This window comes from Olea europaea, chromosome 14 (genome assembly GCF_002742605.1).
Source record: "Olea europaea var. sylvestris chromosome 14, O_europaea_v1, whole genome shotgun sequence".
Taxonomy (NCBI): Eukaryota; Viridiplantae; Streptophyta; class Magnoliopsida; order Lamiales; family Oleaceae; genus Olea; species Olea europaea.
The window spans coordinates 13336492-13353271 of NC_036250.1; the positions used below are offsets into that span (position 1 = coordinate 13336492).

General features: G+C 39.8%; 2 protein-coding genes across 2 annotated transcripts; both read left to right on the top strand.

Annotated features, from left to right (window-relative positions):
• The first annotated feature begins 1107 nt into the window (after positions 1-1107).
• On the top strand, positions 1108-3759 carry LOC111409664 (protein LAZY 1-like). Its single transcript, XM_023039686.1, has 5 exons — positions 1108-1569; positions 1646-1712; positions 1910-2610; positions 2913-3177; positions 3450-3759. The coding sequence occupies exons 1-5, from the start codon at positions 1564-1566 to the stop codon at positions 3494-3496; spliced, it is 1086 nt and encodes a 361-aa protein (XP_022895454.1). The 5' UTR covers positions 1108-1563; the 3' UTR covers positions 3497-3759.
• Positions 3760-5260: 1501 nt separating this feature from the next.
• LOC111409539 lies at positions 5261-6877 on the top strand. Its single transcript, XM_023039580.1, has 2 exons — positions 5261-5413; positions 5537-6877. Exons 1-2 carry the CDS (start codon positions 5261-5263, stop codon positions 6875-6877), a joined length of 1494 nt encoding a protein of 497 aa, XP_022895348.1.
• Positions 6878-16780: the final 9903 nt, after the last annotated feature.

Consider the following 16780-nt stretch of genomic DNA (forward strand, 5'->3'; position numbering starts at 1 on the left):
CGGGTGCGTCAACGTAGATGATCACACAGATTCGCACGTTAAGAGTACAAATTAGTAAAACAGGCAGGGCCGAGGCCGACCCATCTATAAAAATGGACTTTATAACGGAATCGAGCTGGAACACACCACTAGTCTGGGGAGACAAGGAAAGAAAGAGACGGGATACATTAAATCCACAACAATTTCCACAAAAAATCGATAAAATAAACTTGTACTAAGGTCACCTCAAAATCAAGCAATGTCGCCTCTAGTTGGGGCGGAACAAAAAGTAGGATTGAGTTGAGATGAGAGGAGATAAATCCGCAACAACTTTAGCAAGAGTTGGATAAAGGAAAAGCGTAATAAGCTGTTGGGACACCTTATGAGTCCTACCAAAACATATGCCTGAAGTTAGGGGTGGAACGAAAAGTGAGGAAGAGATGGAGCAACCATAACTCCACAATAATTGTACCAAAAGATCAATAAAGTAATAATGTAGGCCTTGAGAAATCCTGGGATATTTGTTAAATATTATGTCAAATCTTTAATCCTAATCAATGCAGGCAAGATATGACTGAACAACTCTCTAATTGGTATTAACACAATTATATAGTCATGTACGGTTGAGCAACAATGTCCAAACACATTTCAATCAATTAATGTGCCCTCGTAGGTTTGGCAACAGTTCGGTTCAGCCAAAATCATCACCGAACCACCAATTTTTTGGCTGTACCATAATCGCACCATAACCACATAATACTGACATGGATAGCCACGTGAAATTCCTAGTTAGGAGCAGGATCCCAGGTGGACAAATATCTTTGGAGATTCAATCATCTCTTCATTTAGATAATGTCATATTGAAATAAATCAACTTTGCAAAGTAGTCTGTAGTCCTACCAATTTTCCCAATACCATAACCTCATAACATAGTTCATATTTAAGAACTTGAGAACAATTTTTCCAGATTGATTCATGATACGGCAAAACAATCTCGAATCGAATTAGAACAGCTTGCACAAGCGCACACAAAAAACTACAATTTCTTCTCTCTTCTAGTTAACTATAGAAGACAACTTTAGATGGAGCAAGCCATTCTGTTAGGAGTTTTTCTCGGAGAGAGCGGACCTACCATGAAACTTTCATGAATCTACACTTACTCATCATAAGAAAGTGGCCTAAGTCCACTATCACAAGTAACCAACAAGGCTTCCAAACATTGTGAAGCTACAACCCAACTAGTTTTAATGAATTATGTGATTCCAAGTACAAATCATTCATTCAGGACAATGCTAACAACTACAAACGAGCACGCATGAACTCATGGCAGACGTAATATTACCCACATGTGGGACTCAACTCAAGCCCACTCCTCATTTCATACAATGTCGACAGAGGTTGTCCAGCCAAAGCCTTGTAACTTTCTCCATGTTGTTCTCTGCTCAAATCCATCGCTCTTCTAGGAACCCTTTTTGGGATAAAACTAGGCTATATTAACCAATTTCCTTACAAGGCTAGATCACCTATTTTTGGGGGGAAAAAAACCTAGTCCGTCGTAATCAATACTTCAACAGAGTTTTCAAGATGAAGGTGAGTCCAAAATCCTCTAAATTTGGTATAAACCACATGCATTCATTCTAACTATTTTTTTCATTTTTTGATTCAGTTACTGGGTTGGACGGACCGTAAGTTAAGGCAAAATGACAACGAATCACTGAAGAACGTCAAAATAGGTAACATGCATCGATATATATTTCAGAGTTCATACAACTTAATACTGAATGATCAAACTTTGTTAAACTCACTCCCACAAACCCACATTCCCTGTTATCTGCCTGAGGTCCATATGAAGTAATTTTCAATTATTTGTAAGAGGTGACATGTTATATGTCTGAACTAATGAGCGCATAATTTTTATTTCTGGTTTCAGGAAATTGCTCTACTTGCTTCTCAGGAAAGATGTTTTTTGATGAACAAAAATACTATGTGGAACCAACTGATACCTTTTCAGCCTCATGGCAACCTAAGAAAGTGGAAACTGTCTTTCAAGAAGAATCATCTGAGCCATTTGCCTTTCTTGCTATCGGAACTTTTGGCACCGAACTGAGGGATACAGAACCCCCAACACCCACATTTCCTATGCCTTTCGAGAAAACAACCAATGAACAGAAAGAGACGAGAGAGAATGATCTGGAGCTTATAAACTATGAGCTAGAGAAGTTTCTTGAAGTTGAAGCTGAAGATACTGGGAATTATTCTTCACCGAGGAGCAGCCTGGCAAGCATCATAACCATCTGTAAAGAAGGGATTGAAGGTGCAGATTCTGAAGCCACAAATATGGTTGCATTTCCTCTGCAAAATTCTCTCTTTGGCTCATCAATTCAACTGGCTAGAGTAAGAATACAACCAGTAGAAAAAGCATCATTCGACGAGATCTTTAAGAAAAACAAGATAGTCGATGACGATTCTAACTGGAAACATGAAGGATCGGAGAAACAAGCTAAGGGAAATTGTGTAACGCATTTCATGAAGAAAATGATAAAGAAGCTCCATTCTACATCTAAAAGAAGTACTGCTTCTTTTAGTGGAGATGCTACTGAATGTTGTTCAATTACAAGGAAACTCCCCAAGGTAAGTAAACTCTTATCAAATGTTTGGTACAAGGTACCGCCCGGGATAATAGGCAAGATTTTTTTACTCTTTCTATCTTAAATGTATCGAATATTATCCATTTCAACAAACCTAATAAATATCCAAAAGCCTAACCAATCAAAAGATGGATACCATTTTTACGTTCCCGTATACAAAACACAAGCTCATAAAACTCCAAATCTTAATATATAATCTCTCTAAAAATTGAATGGATGCTGAAAACGAGCAGGAAAATCTGAATTTACCACTTCTACAATTCTCATTTAATTTATTGCGTGCAGGGACTAAAAGTATTCAACAGGAAGGTCCACCATGAAGGATTAATAACTGAAAAACAATTCAAGTTGCAAAAAGGTATGGCCAAAAACATTGCACAAGAACATGAAAATGACCATCGGTTGGAAAAGGACAATGGAAAGAGAAAGCCTTCTCAAACAGCAAACATAAAGCAATATGAACAGAATGTCATGAACCGATCTCCAAATGGTATCGACAAAGGTGCTTCAACGGTGAATAGCGAGCACTGGATCAGAACAGATGCTGATTGTAAGTAATGTGTGTGTATCTCTCTCACAGGTTAAACTTTTAGATGAGGTGATTTAATATAGTAAAGAAAAGACAGAAAAAGGTCCAAATGTCAATGCAACCCATATATTAAAATTGTGCACGCATTATGCCTTTGATAAAAATGTAAAATCCACCCTACACATGAAGGGCTTTTTTGAAGATAAAAATTAAATAAATAAATGTGTTCCCACTCTAATAACTTAAATTTTTGTTCAACACTTCTTGCACTCTTACTTGTGCTTGCGTTGCAGACTTGGTCTTGGAGCTGTCAGAGCATAAATGCTTGAAGCTAACATAAACTGGCCTTGCTCATCCATCAAGAAAGTAAAGGAGGAGTTCGATTATCTGTTGTATATTGTAGTTGCTTTAGTAATCGAGTATGAATTCAAATGTTAAATGAAGATAAAATAGGACCCTCTCCTATATATCTATCTCCATAAGCTTTCTAGATCTAATTATTTATGCGAAAAGTTTTCAGTGTTTAAACTAAAGAGTCAATGTTGGAAAAAGAGTCAATGTTGGAACAATGTAATTGGGCACTTGTATTACCTGAATACAGTTAACTATTTGTGTGAAAATCATGTATGCTTTAAAGTTATTTCTACTCTTAAATACACTCCTAAAGAGTTGACAGTAATGTTATTAATTTCTATCAAGCTGGCAAGTATTTATAGTAAATTCGTAAGTACCTATAATTTTCCAGTTGAACAACATAAGAGTGTGATTTCCAAGCACTTGGCACCATCCCTTAAGTCATTGAATGAATCAAAAAACATCGCCAGAAACTTCTCCAAATAAAACTTGAGATAATCATCTTATCATGAAACAAATTTATTATTCATATAACAGAAAGACATTAGTATATTTTTCTCTTCAAGTGTCCATTCGGTTGGGTTGTGTACCCATATAGTATATTTTGCTACAATAAAATAATTATGTATAATAAATAAATTTTGATTTTATTTATTTATTGCATTATTTACTATTAAGCATGAGAATTAAAATGTCTTTGATCACTTGAGATAATATAAGTTGGGTACTTGCATTGATAAGTACAGTGTGAAATAATTTATATTTTGATCATAAATAACTTGTTCACTACTGATATGGTCCATCTATTTACCTCGACCTCATATTTCCCGATGACTCCCAACTCGGTCTTCAAAATATATTCGTCGGGTATGATGGAAAACATCCCGAGGATATGGAAAATATCCTCGACCTCTCTCCTAATCGTACCATGAGGTCGGGCAGTGGAGTCCTCGGTATTCAAGGTCCTCATGCTTTTTACTTCAACGATACCACATCCTCCTACGAATAGTGATGTGCCACACTTGATACCCCACAAGACTTCTAGATGCAAGAGGAGTTTACTGTTATTAGACTTGTACTGATCTCACATTTGTTGTGCATGTCAAACATCCACTTCCGATAGGACTCTATGAGATAAAGATTTCCCAATTGTTCAATCCTAATAGGATTCAACCACCTAACACTATAAATACATGGTTTCACCTCATTATTCAGGTACTACTTTTATGCAATTTTCAGTCCATAGCCTCATGCACATATTTTAACTTAAGCATCGGAGGGACGACGAGGACACACCTCGACGCCTTTGTTTCAGGTACTAGAAGATCACGTTCGTGCTCGCCATCAGTCGTCCAGCTTGGAATTGTTCGGGTACGATTTTTGGTAGCATCATTGGCGCCGTCTGTGGGAAACGCTACCAAAAGCCATGGTAAACATACGTTCAAGTCTTCCACCAGCAAGCTCATCCGCTCCAAATCAACCTCCTCTTGAGGATATCCCTGTTCCTCAAGAGGAATCATCAGAAGTGCCAGAGCCCCAGCCGGCAGTCGTCACTACCGGGGCCTTTGAAGAGCTCAGGCAACAGGTCGCCACACTGACTCAGCTGCTAAGTCAAAGAAATTCGCATCCGGCACCCCAGGGGGGTTTTATGGCTGATGCTCAAGCTCGAGTTCAGTGACATGTCCCTGATAATGGCGGAGCAGGGGCCTCGAGCATACCACATGTGACCTCGGCCTCAAGATCAGTAACCATGGAATCCGGGGAACTCGCTAGGATTATTCAAGAAGGAATTACGGCGGGCCTACTTCAGGGCAACAAAGGGTTAACAAGATTTAGTACCAACACTCCTTTTACTCTCGAGATATTGACATTCTCCTTGCCAGACAGATTCAAGTATAAAAGAGTATGATGGGACTATCGATCCAATCAACCATCTTAACGTATACATCAACGTCATGAACCTACAGGTTGCACCGGATCAGGTGATGTGCAAGGCCTTCCCGCAAACTTTGATTAATGCTGCTAGGGATTGGTTCTCGACTCAATAGCCTCATTCTCAGATTTAGCGGACAAGTTCTCCGCCTTCTTCGCAAGCAGTAAACGCATCAGGAAAACGACAGCCTCCCTCATGCAACTTCGACAGGGGCAAAATGAGACCCTATGCGAATTCATGACGAGGTTCAACAAGGAAAGGCTACAAATTCCCGACCTTTATATAACGGCAGCGATTTCTGCCCTCACATATGCCATAAAGTGTAAGGCTTTCAAAATGTCGCTATCCAAAACTCTGTCGAAGACAGTGACCGAGCTTCTTACCCGAGGAGAGAAGTACATAAATATGGAGGAAACACTGAACCCAAGGAAGGTTGGACCATCCCATGATAGGGTCGAGCATAAACGACTGCATGACCTGAGCCCCCGTCAAGAACCACCTCGGAGTAAACAAAGGCAGGAGGCTCCCCCGACGTCATTCACGCGTTTAAATACATTGAAAACAAATATTTTGATGGAGATCAAGGATATGAAGGAGCTCAAATGGCCTGCGAGAATGAGGTCACCACCCCAGTACAGGGACATGAGCAAGTACTGTGAGTTCCATCGGGATCATGTGCATACCACGAAAAACTGTAAGGCCCTACAACGGGAGATTGAAGCCCTTATTAAAAGGAGACTTCTGAGTTCCTACGGCGGTAATGACAAATGCTCGAAGAATGATTATGGTAGGGAAAGAGCTTCTGAAGCAAAAAGGGATGGTCAACCCACTGCTGGAATCATCAACATCATTGTCGGGGGTATTGCGTCAGGAGGAGATTTGAACACTGGGCGGAAGCAGTATGCCCAGCAATACATGACATCCTCGAAAGCACATCATGGTGACCTTGAGAACATAACATTTGGTATAAAGGATCTAGAGGACGTATCTTTTCCCCATGATGATGCCCTAGTCATCTCTGCAATAGTAGCAAACTTTGAGGTAAAGAGGATCTTAATTGACAACGGGAGTGCCGCTAACATATTGTCACACGAAACCTTCACAAAAATGGGAATCTCTCCCGAACAGTTGAAGACAGTGAAAACCCCCCTTCAAGGATTCCGGGGGGGTATTATTGTTCTGGAGGGAGTGGTCGAGCTACCTCTTACCTTAAGCTCGGGTAAAGAACAGGTAACGGTGATTACATCTTTTCAGATTGTCCGGTTATCCATGGCATACAACGCCATTCTAGGAAGACCATTGCTCAATAAGGTAAAAGCCATTGTGTCCACCTTCCACCTCGCCATGAAGTTCCCCACCAATCATGGCGTCGGGGTTGTAGTGGAAACCAAGCTGCTGCCAGACAATGCTATGTTACTTGTGTTCAGGAAATAAAGATGGACGTCATGCAAATCTCAAAAAAGGAGGAAAAGCTCGAGCATAGGGGGAGACTCGCTCTAGTGGAGGAGTTGATGGAGATAAAGCTCGAGCAAGGGAAGAAAGTAACGGTTGGTCGAGATCTGAATACGACCCTCATGACCGAACTTATCGATTGATTATCCCGCAACATTAATGTCTTCGCATGGAAGGTGGAGGATATGCCTGGCATCGACCCCGAGGTTGTAGTACACAGGCTCAACACTAAGCCCGAGACTCATCCAGTCAAGCAAAGAAAGAGGCAGTTTACACCGGAACGACGACAGGTCATAAAGGAAAAAATTGATAAACTGATCAGGGCTCAGTTCATCCATGAGGTCAATTATCCTGACTGGCTCACCAATGTCGTCCCGGTAAAAAAGGCTTGTGGTAAATGGAGAGTCTGCATCGATTTCACAAACCTCAATAAAGCATGCCCAAAAGACAGCTACCCCCTACCTCGAATCGACGATTTGGTGGATAGTACGTCAGGACACAAATTATATAGGTTTTTGGATGCATTCTCGGGTTACCATCATATTTTTATGGCCGAGGAAGACCAAGGAAAGACGTCATGCAGGATCAACATATCAAAGACTTGTTAATAAAGTTTTTGTAGGTATGGTCGGGAGAAATATTGAGGCCTACGTTGATGACATGGTTGTAAAGAGCAAGCAAGTAGGCAACCATGTATCAGACCTCGAGGAGGTATTCGCCACGCTGCGTAAGTACAGAATGAAGCTAAATCCGAAAAAATGTGCATTTGACGTTGCCTCGGGAAAGTTCTTGAGTTTTATGATCACTCATAGGGGAATCGAAGCCAACCCAGACAAAATACGGGCGTTGGCATCAATGGAGCCACTAAAACCAAGAAGGAGGTCCAGAAATTAACAGGCCGTGTTGCTGCCCTCAACAGGTTTACGTCCTGAGCAGCCGACAAATGCTTCCCCTTCTTCTTCTTCAAAGTCCTCAGGGAAACCGAAATTTTGAATGGGATGAGGAATGTGAAAGGGCTTTTCATGAACTTAAGGAAATGCTGGCATCCCCTCCTATCCTCACTAAACCCCAGCATGGTGATACTCTGTATTTAGACTTGGCTGTATCCCAAAATGTAGTAAGCGGTGTGCTAGTGAAAGAAGTCAACAAAGCCCACAACCCATATACTACGTCAGTAAGGTCTTGCTCGATGCAGAGACCAGATATACTTTGGCAGAACAGCTTGCTCTTGCATTGGTTGTGGTAGCACGGAAGCTCAGACAATATTTTCAATCTCACCCCATAGTTGTGCTCACTAATCAACCCCTTAAGCGTATATTACAAAAACCCGACGTTTCCGGTAGGTTACTAAAGTGGGCAATTGAACTGGGAGAATTTGATATCGAGTATAAATCCCGACCATCTATCAAGGCGCAGGCCTTGGTTGACTTCATTGCAGAACTCACCCCAAGGCCTCGGGGGCCAGGGGATAACTCGGACAATTATACTTCAGACACTTGGAACATCTTTGTTGATGGAGCATCCAATTCGTCAGGTTCCAGAGCCGGGGTTATCATCACGAGCCCTGACAAACTCGTGGATATTCATTGTGCACTCAGGTTTGAGTTTGAAGCTACCAACAACGAGGCCGAATATGAGGCCGTCATCATCGCCCTTGAGCTAGCCCGAAATCTTGAGCTCGAGCATATTAAAATTTTCAATGATTCTTAGCTTGTGGTCGGTCAGATAGAAGGCACATTCGAAAGGAAAGAGGAGGAGATGAGCTTGTATTGTCTAAAAGTCCATGATCTCCAGCGACAATTTAAGAGTTGCAAAATCATAAAAATTCCTCGGGCTGATAACGGTAAAGCTGATGCATTATCTAGATTGGTATTCATGGAAATCGATGGGCTAGAAAGGACAGTCCAGGTGAAATTGGTAACGGAGCCTAGTATCTCAGGGAGTTGGAGTCATGGACATTGATCATGAGCCATCATGGATGGACCCAATTGCAGAGTTCATAAGTAATGGAAATCTTCCTGAGGACCCTAGACTGTCGAGGAGTATAAGATCTCGAGCATCTAGGTATTGCATGATTATAGGAGTACTATTCCGAAGAAGTTTCACACTTCCATATCTCAGATGCCTTAAAAACCCTCAGAATCATCCCGAGCTCTAGTTGAAGTTCATGAAGATGTATGTGGGAATCATCAAGGAGCTCGGGCCTTGGCCTTCAAGCTTATAAGGTATGGGTACTACTGGCCCACCATGAAGAAAGATGCCTTGGAATATGTCAGAAAATGCGACAAATGCCAGAGGTTTGCCAACGTCATCCATTCTCCAGCTGAGGACCTCACTACCCTAACATGTTCGGCCCCTTTTGAATAGTGGGAAATTGATATCCTCGGGCCTTTTCCGATGGCAAGAGGACAATTAAAATTCGTGGCAGTGGCAGTAGAATACTTCACAAAGTGGGCAGAAGCAGAACCTTTGGCAAAAATTTTAGAGCCTAAACTTAAAGCTTTTGTGTGGAAATCCATTGTTTGTAGGTTCGGGATACCAAAGGTCCTCATAACTGATAATGGAAGACAATTTGATAATGTACAATTCAGAAGTTTTTGCACCAACCTAGGGATTGACATCGACTAACATCAGTTTCGCACCCTCAGAGCAATGGCCTAGCCGAGGTCACGAATCGGATTATATTGCAAGACCTCCGGACAAGACTCGGGGATGCCAAAGGTTCTTGGTCCGACGAGCTGCCCACAATACTCTGGACGTACAAAACTTCGCATAAAACTACGACGGGTGAAACCCCCTTCATGCTAGCATTTGGCATGGAGGCCACCATCCCAGTTGAAATCAGTTTTCCCAGCCTAAGGAGAATGATGCTCGACTCTCTGGAACGTACGACAGAACATTTGGACCTTATTGAGGAGGTTCGCGAACAAGCAGCACTAAGAGTAGCCTTTTACCAAAGCAAAGTGGCAAGGCATTTTAATAGTCGGGTCAGATCTCGGAAGTTCAGGGTTGGAGACCTCGTGCTGAGGAAGGTCGAAGCTGCTGGTCATGCTCCCAGAAAGCTCGAGCCTATTTGGGAAGGACCATTCGAAGTTATACGACAAATCAGAGGAGGGTCTTACAGCCTAAAGGATACCTCAAGTAGACCTCTTCCAAGGCCTTGGAATGCCGATAATCTGAAAATATATTACAAGTAACATTCTCGTTGTCATCTAGGAGATTTTCTTTTTATTCCTGCATTTTTAGTTCTTTTGAATGTTATTTTTGGTTCTTTAGGCCTGCATGCCCTTGCATTTTATTTCTAGTTTGACGGGCCTGCGTGCCCATGCATGTTTTCCATTTTCTTTTGTAATGAACTACGTTCGGCTTGATCCCGTTTGGGTACGTAGGCAGCTTGGATACAATATAAATCCAAGTCCAGTCCGAAGAATTAATAAATTCAAACCTCGGGTATAACAGCCCTATAGTTTGCTTTGCAGCCAAGAATTACCCAAGCATTGTCCTCGACTAGCAATGTAAGTCTTGCCCTCGAGCAAGCACTCCTAAGCCTTGCTCTCGACAAGCAATGTAAGCCTTGCCCTCGAGCAAGCACTCCTAAGCCCTGTCCTTGACAAGCAATGTAAGCCTTGCCCTCGAGCAAGCACACCTAAGCCTTGTCCTCGAGCAAGCACACCTAAGCCTTGTCCTCGACAAGCAATGTAAGCCTTGCCCTCGACAAGCAATGTAAGCCTTGCCCTTGAGCAAGCACTCCTAAGCCTTGTCCCTGACAAGCAATGTAAGCCTTGCCCTCGAGCAAGCACTCCTAAGCCTTTTCCTCGACAAGCAAAAGCCTTGACTTTAGGCATACCAACAAGGTAAATACTCCTCGATACAGTAAAAACTTTGAAAGAACACGAGGATTACATTGAGGTTCCTCAAAACTCACCGTCGTTACCAAATTTTTTGCATGCCATCGATATTAATGTTCGTAAAGCATAATCGTCGATGTTAGTATAAGGCGTAAAATGTCTATTTATATCATCGATATTAATGTTCGTAAAAGCATGATCGTCGATATTAATAAACAACATAAATGTTTAATATTTGAATTGTTGAGTATAAATCCTCCGACATCATTTATGAGGTCATCGATATTAAAATTCGTAATATCCTCAATAGTTATCCAGGATATTCATCGAGCATATTTATAATCGAGAAACAGCAGAGAGATTAGCTCAAGTAAAAGCTCAGGCAAAATAATTGGGAACACGCAGATTGTTAATAGTGCTCGATAAAAAGTGATACGACAAAACATGTTTTTTATAAATAGTGTTTGATAAAAAGTGATGCGACAAAAACATGTTTTTCACAAATGGTGCTCGATTAAAGACAAATTACATCTAGACCCCGGGGCTCTCATGATCATCGTCGAGGTCATCATCAAGGTCGACCCCTTCATCATCAAGGGTACCCTCTTCTGACTCCGAAAGCTCGAGGTCTCCAGCAATCTCCGAGATGGCCTTCAGCTCCTCAGGCTTAGCATCAGGCTTCGACCGAAGAAATGCTTGAGCCTCTTTAAGGCCATGGAAATATGAGCCCATTGCGTAATTGCCCTTCAGCTTGTTGAAGTCCTCGAACTTCTGGATTTCCACGATAGCTTCAGCCTGAGCTTCGGCCAACCTGCCATCAAGGCTTTTCTTCACCCGCTCGAGCTCCATCTTCAATTCTTCTACCTCATCTTTAACGAGGCCTAGTTCATCACGAGCCTTTCGAAGCTCGGTCTTGGCCATGTCACACTCAGCCTCGAGGTCAGTTACTCTCTTGTCTCGGGCTTCCACTGCCTCTTGAAGCTCGACCACCTTTCGGGAATAGTCCATCCCCCTGAGCAAGCCACCTCGAGCTATACTCAAAACCTGCAAAAACATTCACCATGAGCTATGACCTCGATATAAAAAGACTAAATTTTATAATCCTCGTAGTTCACCTGGAATGTAAGAGACTCGAGGTCCTTGCCGGCCTCTTCATACCCGAGCCTTTGTTGGTATTGTCTACAAGGCCCGACATCAAATATGCTCAGTACTCGGGGGCACGTTATCCTCGTCGAGATCCACTACTGTGTGCTCTCGGGGAGAAGGAAGAGCTCGAGGAGTGTTACCTCCAGGCGACGTGCTTCTGTTCCTTGAGGACTCTCCTGCCCCACTTCTTTTTTATTCTAGCGCAGATGCTCGAGGCCTCTTCTTCCCCCTTTTCTGCCCCGGAGTTCGAATTTGAGGGGCCCTCGACTTGGACTGCACGGATTGTCACAAAGCAGTTGGATCAAAAGTCATTTCTGCAAACATCGACGATGTATTAAAAACGAGCATATAAATAAGCAAAAATTAAGAAAAAAGGTACAAGTCCTGCCCTCAATGCCTTTAATGTCTGCACGATCGAGAACGTCATCCTCGAGGATGTCGTCCATATCAAACACCAGAGGCTCAAGATTTTCTAACGTCTGTCTGTCCCTCTCTAGACACTCAAAGTATGCCTGACCCTCACAAAACCTCGACGTATCTGGAAAACCCCATCGAGATTTGAATGGAAGGTTGATATCCTGAGGAATCACGTAGAACCATTTCTCTTTCCAACCTTTTAAGGAACTCGACATCTTCGGGATTCTAAAACCTCCCCGAGTAGAAAGGTAGGCAAAACATGTATACTAAGGCAACTGTTTAAGGTCGAAGACCATTCTACATAGGTTGAGATATGGTGTAATGCCCAGGTATCTACAGGCGATGAAGAAATAGGCGAGCATCCTCCACCCATTTGGCACTAATTGCCCCGGGCTCATGTTATGCTCGACCAGTAAAGACGTAAAAAACGGATGCAGAGGCCACCTAAACCCCCATTTTAAAGAATCCCTGAAAATCACAAACTCCCTATCCCGAGCTATAGCCATCCTATCCTCTACCCCGGGCACTCGAATGTCATAGCTTAGCATTAGGCCATGTTCCCTAGCCGTCAATATATCTAGGTGCTCCTTAAGGGCACAAGGTTGGTCGGGATATGTTAAAAGCGTCGAGTTATCTTCTCCTTGAGGTTGTGCATAATAGGGATGGCTATAGGAATTATCGACCTACCTAAACTCTCTGGGGTTGTCTCGACCCAGAGGATGACGACGAGTTAGATTCACTAGACATCCTACCGAAAGTGTTCTTAAAAAATAAAGCTTAAGTTCTCGATCTCTTACCTTAATATCGACGACCCAAAACCCACAAAATGCCCAAGCTCGAGGATTTTGAAAAAATCACAGAGAAGTAAAAAGGTAAGAAATGAAAAATGACTGGGGTATTTATATACTCCAGTTGGAAACCCAATTTGATCTGGACACGTGTCACTCATTAGGGCCACCAAAGTTAAATCGCCTTTCACTTTAGGGCTGATGTCATCTCTGTACTGGACCTCGGGTTTCTTCGCATGTGGGCTATTTTCACAACTGTGCATCCCACACTCGAACCTCGAGCATGGATGCACGAGGGCCAGTGATATCTATTTACCTCGACCTCATATTTCCCGATGACTCCCAACTCGGTCTTCAAAATATATTCGTCGGGTATGATGGAAAACATCCCGAGGATATGGAAAATATCCTCGACCTCTCTCCTAATCGTACCATGAGGTCGGGCAGTGGAGTCCTCATGTTCAATGTCCTCATGCTTTTTACTTCAACGATACTACATCCTCCTACGAATAGTGACGTGCCACACTTGATATCCCACAAGACTTCTAGATGCAAGAGGAGTTTACTGTTCTTAGACTTGTATTGATCTCACACTTGTTGTGCATGTCAAACATCTACCTCCGATAGGACTCTATGAGATAAAGATTCCCTAATTGTTCAATCCTAATAGGATTCAACTACCTAACACTATAAATACATGGTTTCACCTCATTATTCAGGTACTACTTTTATGCAATTTTCATTCCATAGCCTCACGCACATATTCTAACTTAAGCATCGAAGGGGCGACGATGACACACCTCGACGTCTTTGTTTCAGGTACTGGAAGATCACGTTCGTGCTCGCCATCAGTCGTCCAGCTCGAAATTGCTCATGTACGATTTTTGGTAGCATCAACTACCAATGTATAAAGGTTGATACCTTGTACTGGAAGATTGTAGTGTTGACTGATTTACTATTTAGGTTTGTGATTTGTCCTTATCATAGAAATAGTTAAATGTGACACTAGTACACTTCGAGTGTATTTAACGAACAGCTTGTCGAATTTAATTCTATAGCATGACCGTGTAGATTACTAAATTCCACTAGACTGTTGTGTATTTAATCTATATCTCTTGACATGATTATGTATATCTTATCGTGATTTTAATAGTTCCTTGATTCATCAATGGTGAGATCAATTTGATTGGTCAAATATCTCAATAGGTTGGGAACTTGAAAATGAACGGAGTAGACAATATGAATCATGTAAGGAATCGTCACCCTGAAAAATGGTTAGAGTGACTAATTTAAGTATTTTTTGTTGAACGGTTAAAATCTGAGCTCAATATTTAGTGAATGCTAAACTTGGACATCTGTAATTAGTTCACATGATCGTTGAAGAAAATGAAATTTAAGTTAGTGAGAATAATTGGAGGGGCAAAACGGTCATTTATGCTTATACCTAATTATTGGATTTTGGATGGGGATAAAATATATATACAATAGGTCAAAGGAAAGCATTACAGATTTATTGATTTCTGTGATTTTATATATTTTAAAAGTTCAGTCTTTTGCCTTTAGTGGAAAAAGCAAAGACTAATGATTAGATTGAGTGGTTTAGGATCGATTATACATGATCGAATTATGGAGCTTGGATAATATATGTCCGATCAGGTCCTTATGGTAGCCTCATGAAGTATTGAAACTTAATTATGGTAATTATAATAATTTTGAGCTTAATTGTAATTACAATAAAGTTTTGTACTTAGTTGTAATTATCACGAAAGTTGTAAACTTAATTATAGTTGTAATTAGACTTCTAGGACTACACATCTAATTAAATGTAAGCTAATTAGATTTGAACTTTAATTAAAACTCCTACTTGAATTTTAATTAGAACTTATATTTGAATGTGAAATTATTATTGTATAAGGATTGAAACTCTTCTATATCTATAAATAGAGATTAGATTGATTCCAAACATCCTATGGAATTGTACAACATTCATAATACATAATTCTATGGTGTTCAAATTTTGGAGAGAGAAAATTATTTTTCTTGATTTTTTCAATTGTTTAGTTCAAGAATTACTTTCTCAATTTAATTAAAAGAATGTGCCAACCCATTGGTGTAGTCTTAACTAGGAGAATATCATAGAGGACTTGGAAGTTTGAAGCATCAAGTTCTTAGAATTAAAAAGCCGGAAGTTTGTGATCCAAAAAGCTGAAAGTTCGTGATTCAGAATAAGTTCAAGAATTTATCATCGAATTTAGGTAAAAATTCGAATATTTTATTTTTGATATAACATACATGTGAACATCTAGACAATATTATTTATTGAATTAAAGAAATTTTTTAATTTCTGGATAATTCCACTTCCGCATTCCAACAACTGGTATTAGAGCAATCTAGATCATCACGCGTTTGTTATTTTTGAATCTTGATTGCATGTTCTAGTCAAGCAATGTCTAGGAATAATTTATTAAATGTTGATTGAATTATTTTAAACAGTGAACCAATTATTTGTGACCAATCTTTGATTGTAATTCTTTATTTCGAGTTGTAATAAGATAGATAGATTACGGCTCCACCGTCTTGATTTAATTTTTTGTTCGATCAGATTCAAAAATTGTGAGTCTATAGAACATATGAATTTATATAATTCTTGTATTTGTTGAATCTAATTGATTGAAAATTGAAGAAGATGACTTGAAGACGAAGGACGGAGAAATCAAAGATTTTTAGAAAAAATATATATATATGTACAAACAGCGGAATATGTCTGCCAATGAGAGACATCTTTGACTTTCTGCTGCGATAGACAGCACTTGCAGATTTCATCTGCAATTGCAAATAGATTTATCTGTAAATTTGATTTAAAAAAAATTGGATTTCGAAATAAGTTTTTTTTTTTTTTTTAATTACTTGTCCAGGGGTAGAGTCCTTTACTAATTTTTTGGAGTGCTATTGTTGGATTTTTGAGATTTTGGGCTGAAGATTTAGATTAAGTATTGAGTTTTGGTCCAATTAGCGCTCTCTCTCTCTCTTCTTCTTCTTTTAATTCTTGAGTCTCTTTGGGCCACAAATAATTGTTACTTTTTTCGCTTTATGGATTCTTTAAATTATTGCTTGAAATATTGTCATTCTAGATATCATGGCATATAAATTTATTTGTAACATCGCTTGTGATACAATGAATAGGACCATATCATTGAACACAAATTTTTCTTTGATTAATTTAATTTAGATTAAATTTTTTTGGAAGGAAAGTTTGTAATAATTAAACTGTATATTAACTTGATCAATCTGAATAGTTGATAATTATTTAAATTTTCCTTAATTAATTTAATTTAGAATAAATTGATAATAATTAAACTGTATATTAATTTGATTAATGCAAACAATTGATAGTTACTTTAATTTTTCTTGATTAATGTAATTTATATTAACATTTTTTGGATTAAAAAATCATAATAATTAAACTGTATATTAAATTGATTAATATGAATAGATTATAATTATTCAAATTTTTCTTGATCAATTTAATTTAAATTAAATTTTTCTGGACAGAAAATTTGTAATAATTATACTGTTTATTGATTTAATTGATGTGAACAGTTGGTAATTATTTATTATTAAAATCCATTACTTAAAAAATATTGAGTTGGAGCAGGTGTTTATTCAAATAAAAATCCATGGTCTTA

What these genes read in the sequence shown, in the direction of transcription:
- LOC111409664 (XM_023039686.1), top strand. An exon ending in TTACAAGGAAACTCCCCAAG is followed by an intron (nt 2,611 to 2,912) that starts GTAAGTAAACTC and finishes TATTGCGTGCAG; the next exon opens with GGACTAAAAGTATTCAACAG. An exon ending in GATCAGAACAGATGCTGATT is followed by an intron (nt 3,178 to 3,449) that starts GTAAGTAATGTG and finishes CTTGCGTTGCAG; the next exon opens with ACTTGGTCTTGGAGCTGTCA.
- LOC111409539 (XM_023039580.1), top strand. Translation starts at nt 5,261, where the DNA reads ATGGAATCCGGGGAACTCGCTAGGATTATTCAAGAAGGAATTACGGCG. An exon ending in ACAGATTCAAGTATAAAAGA is followed by an intron (nt 5,414 to 5,536) that starts GTATGATGGGAC and finishes TAATGCTGCTAG; the next exon opens with GGATTGGTTCTCGACTCAAT.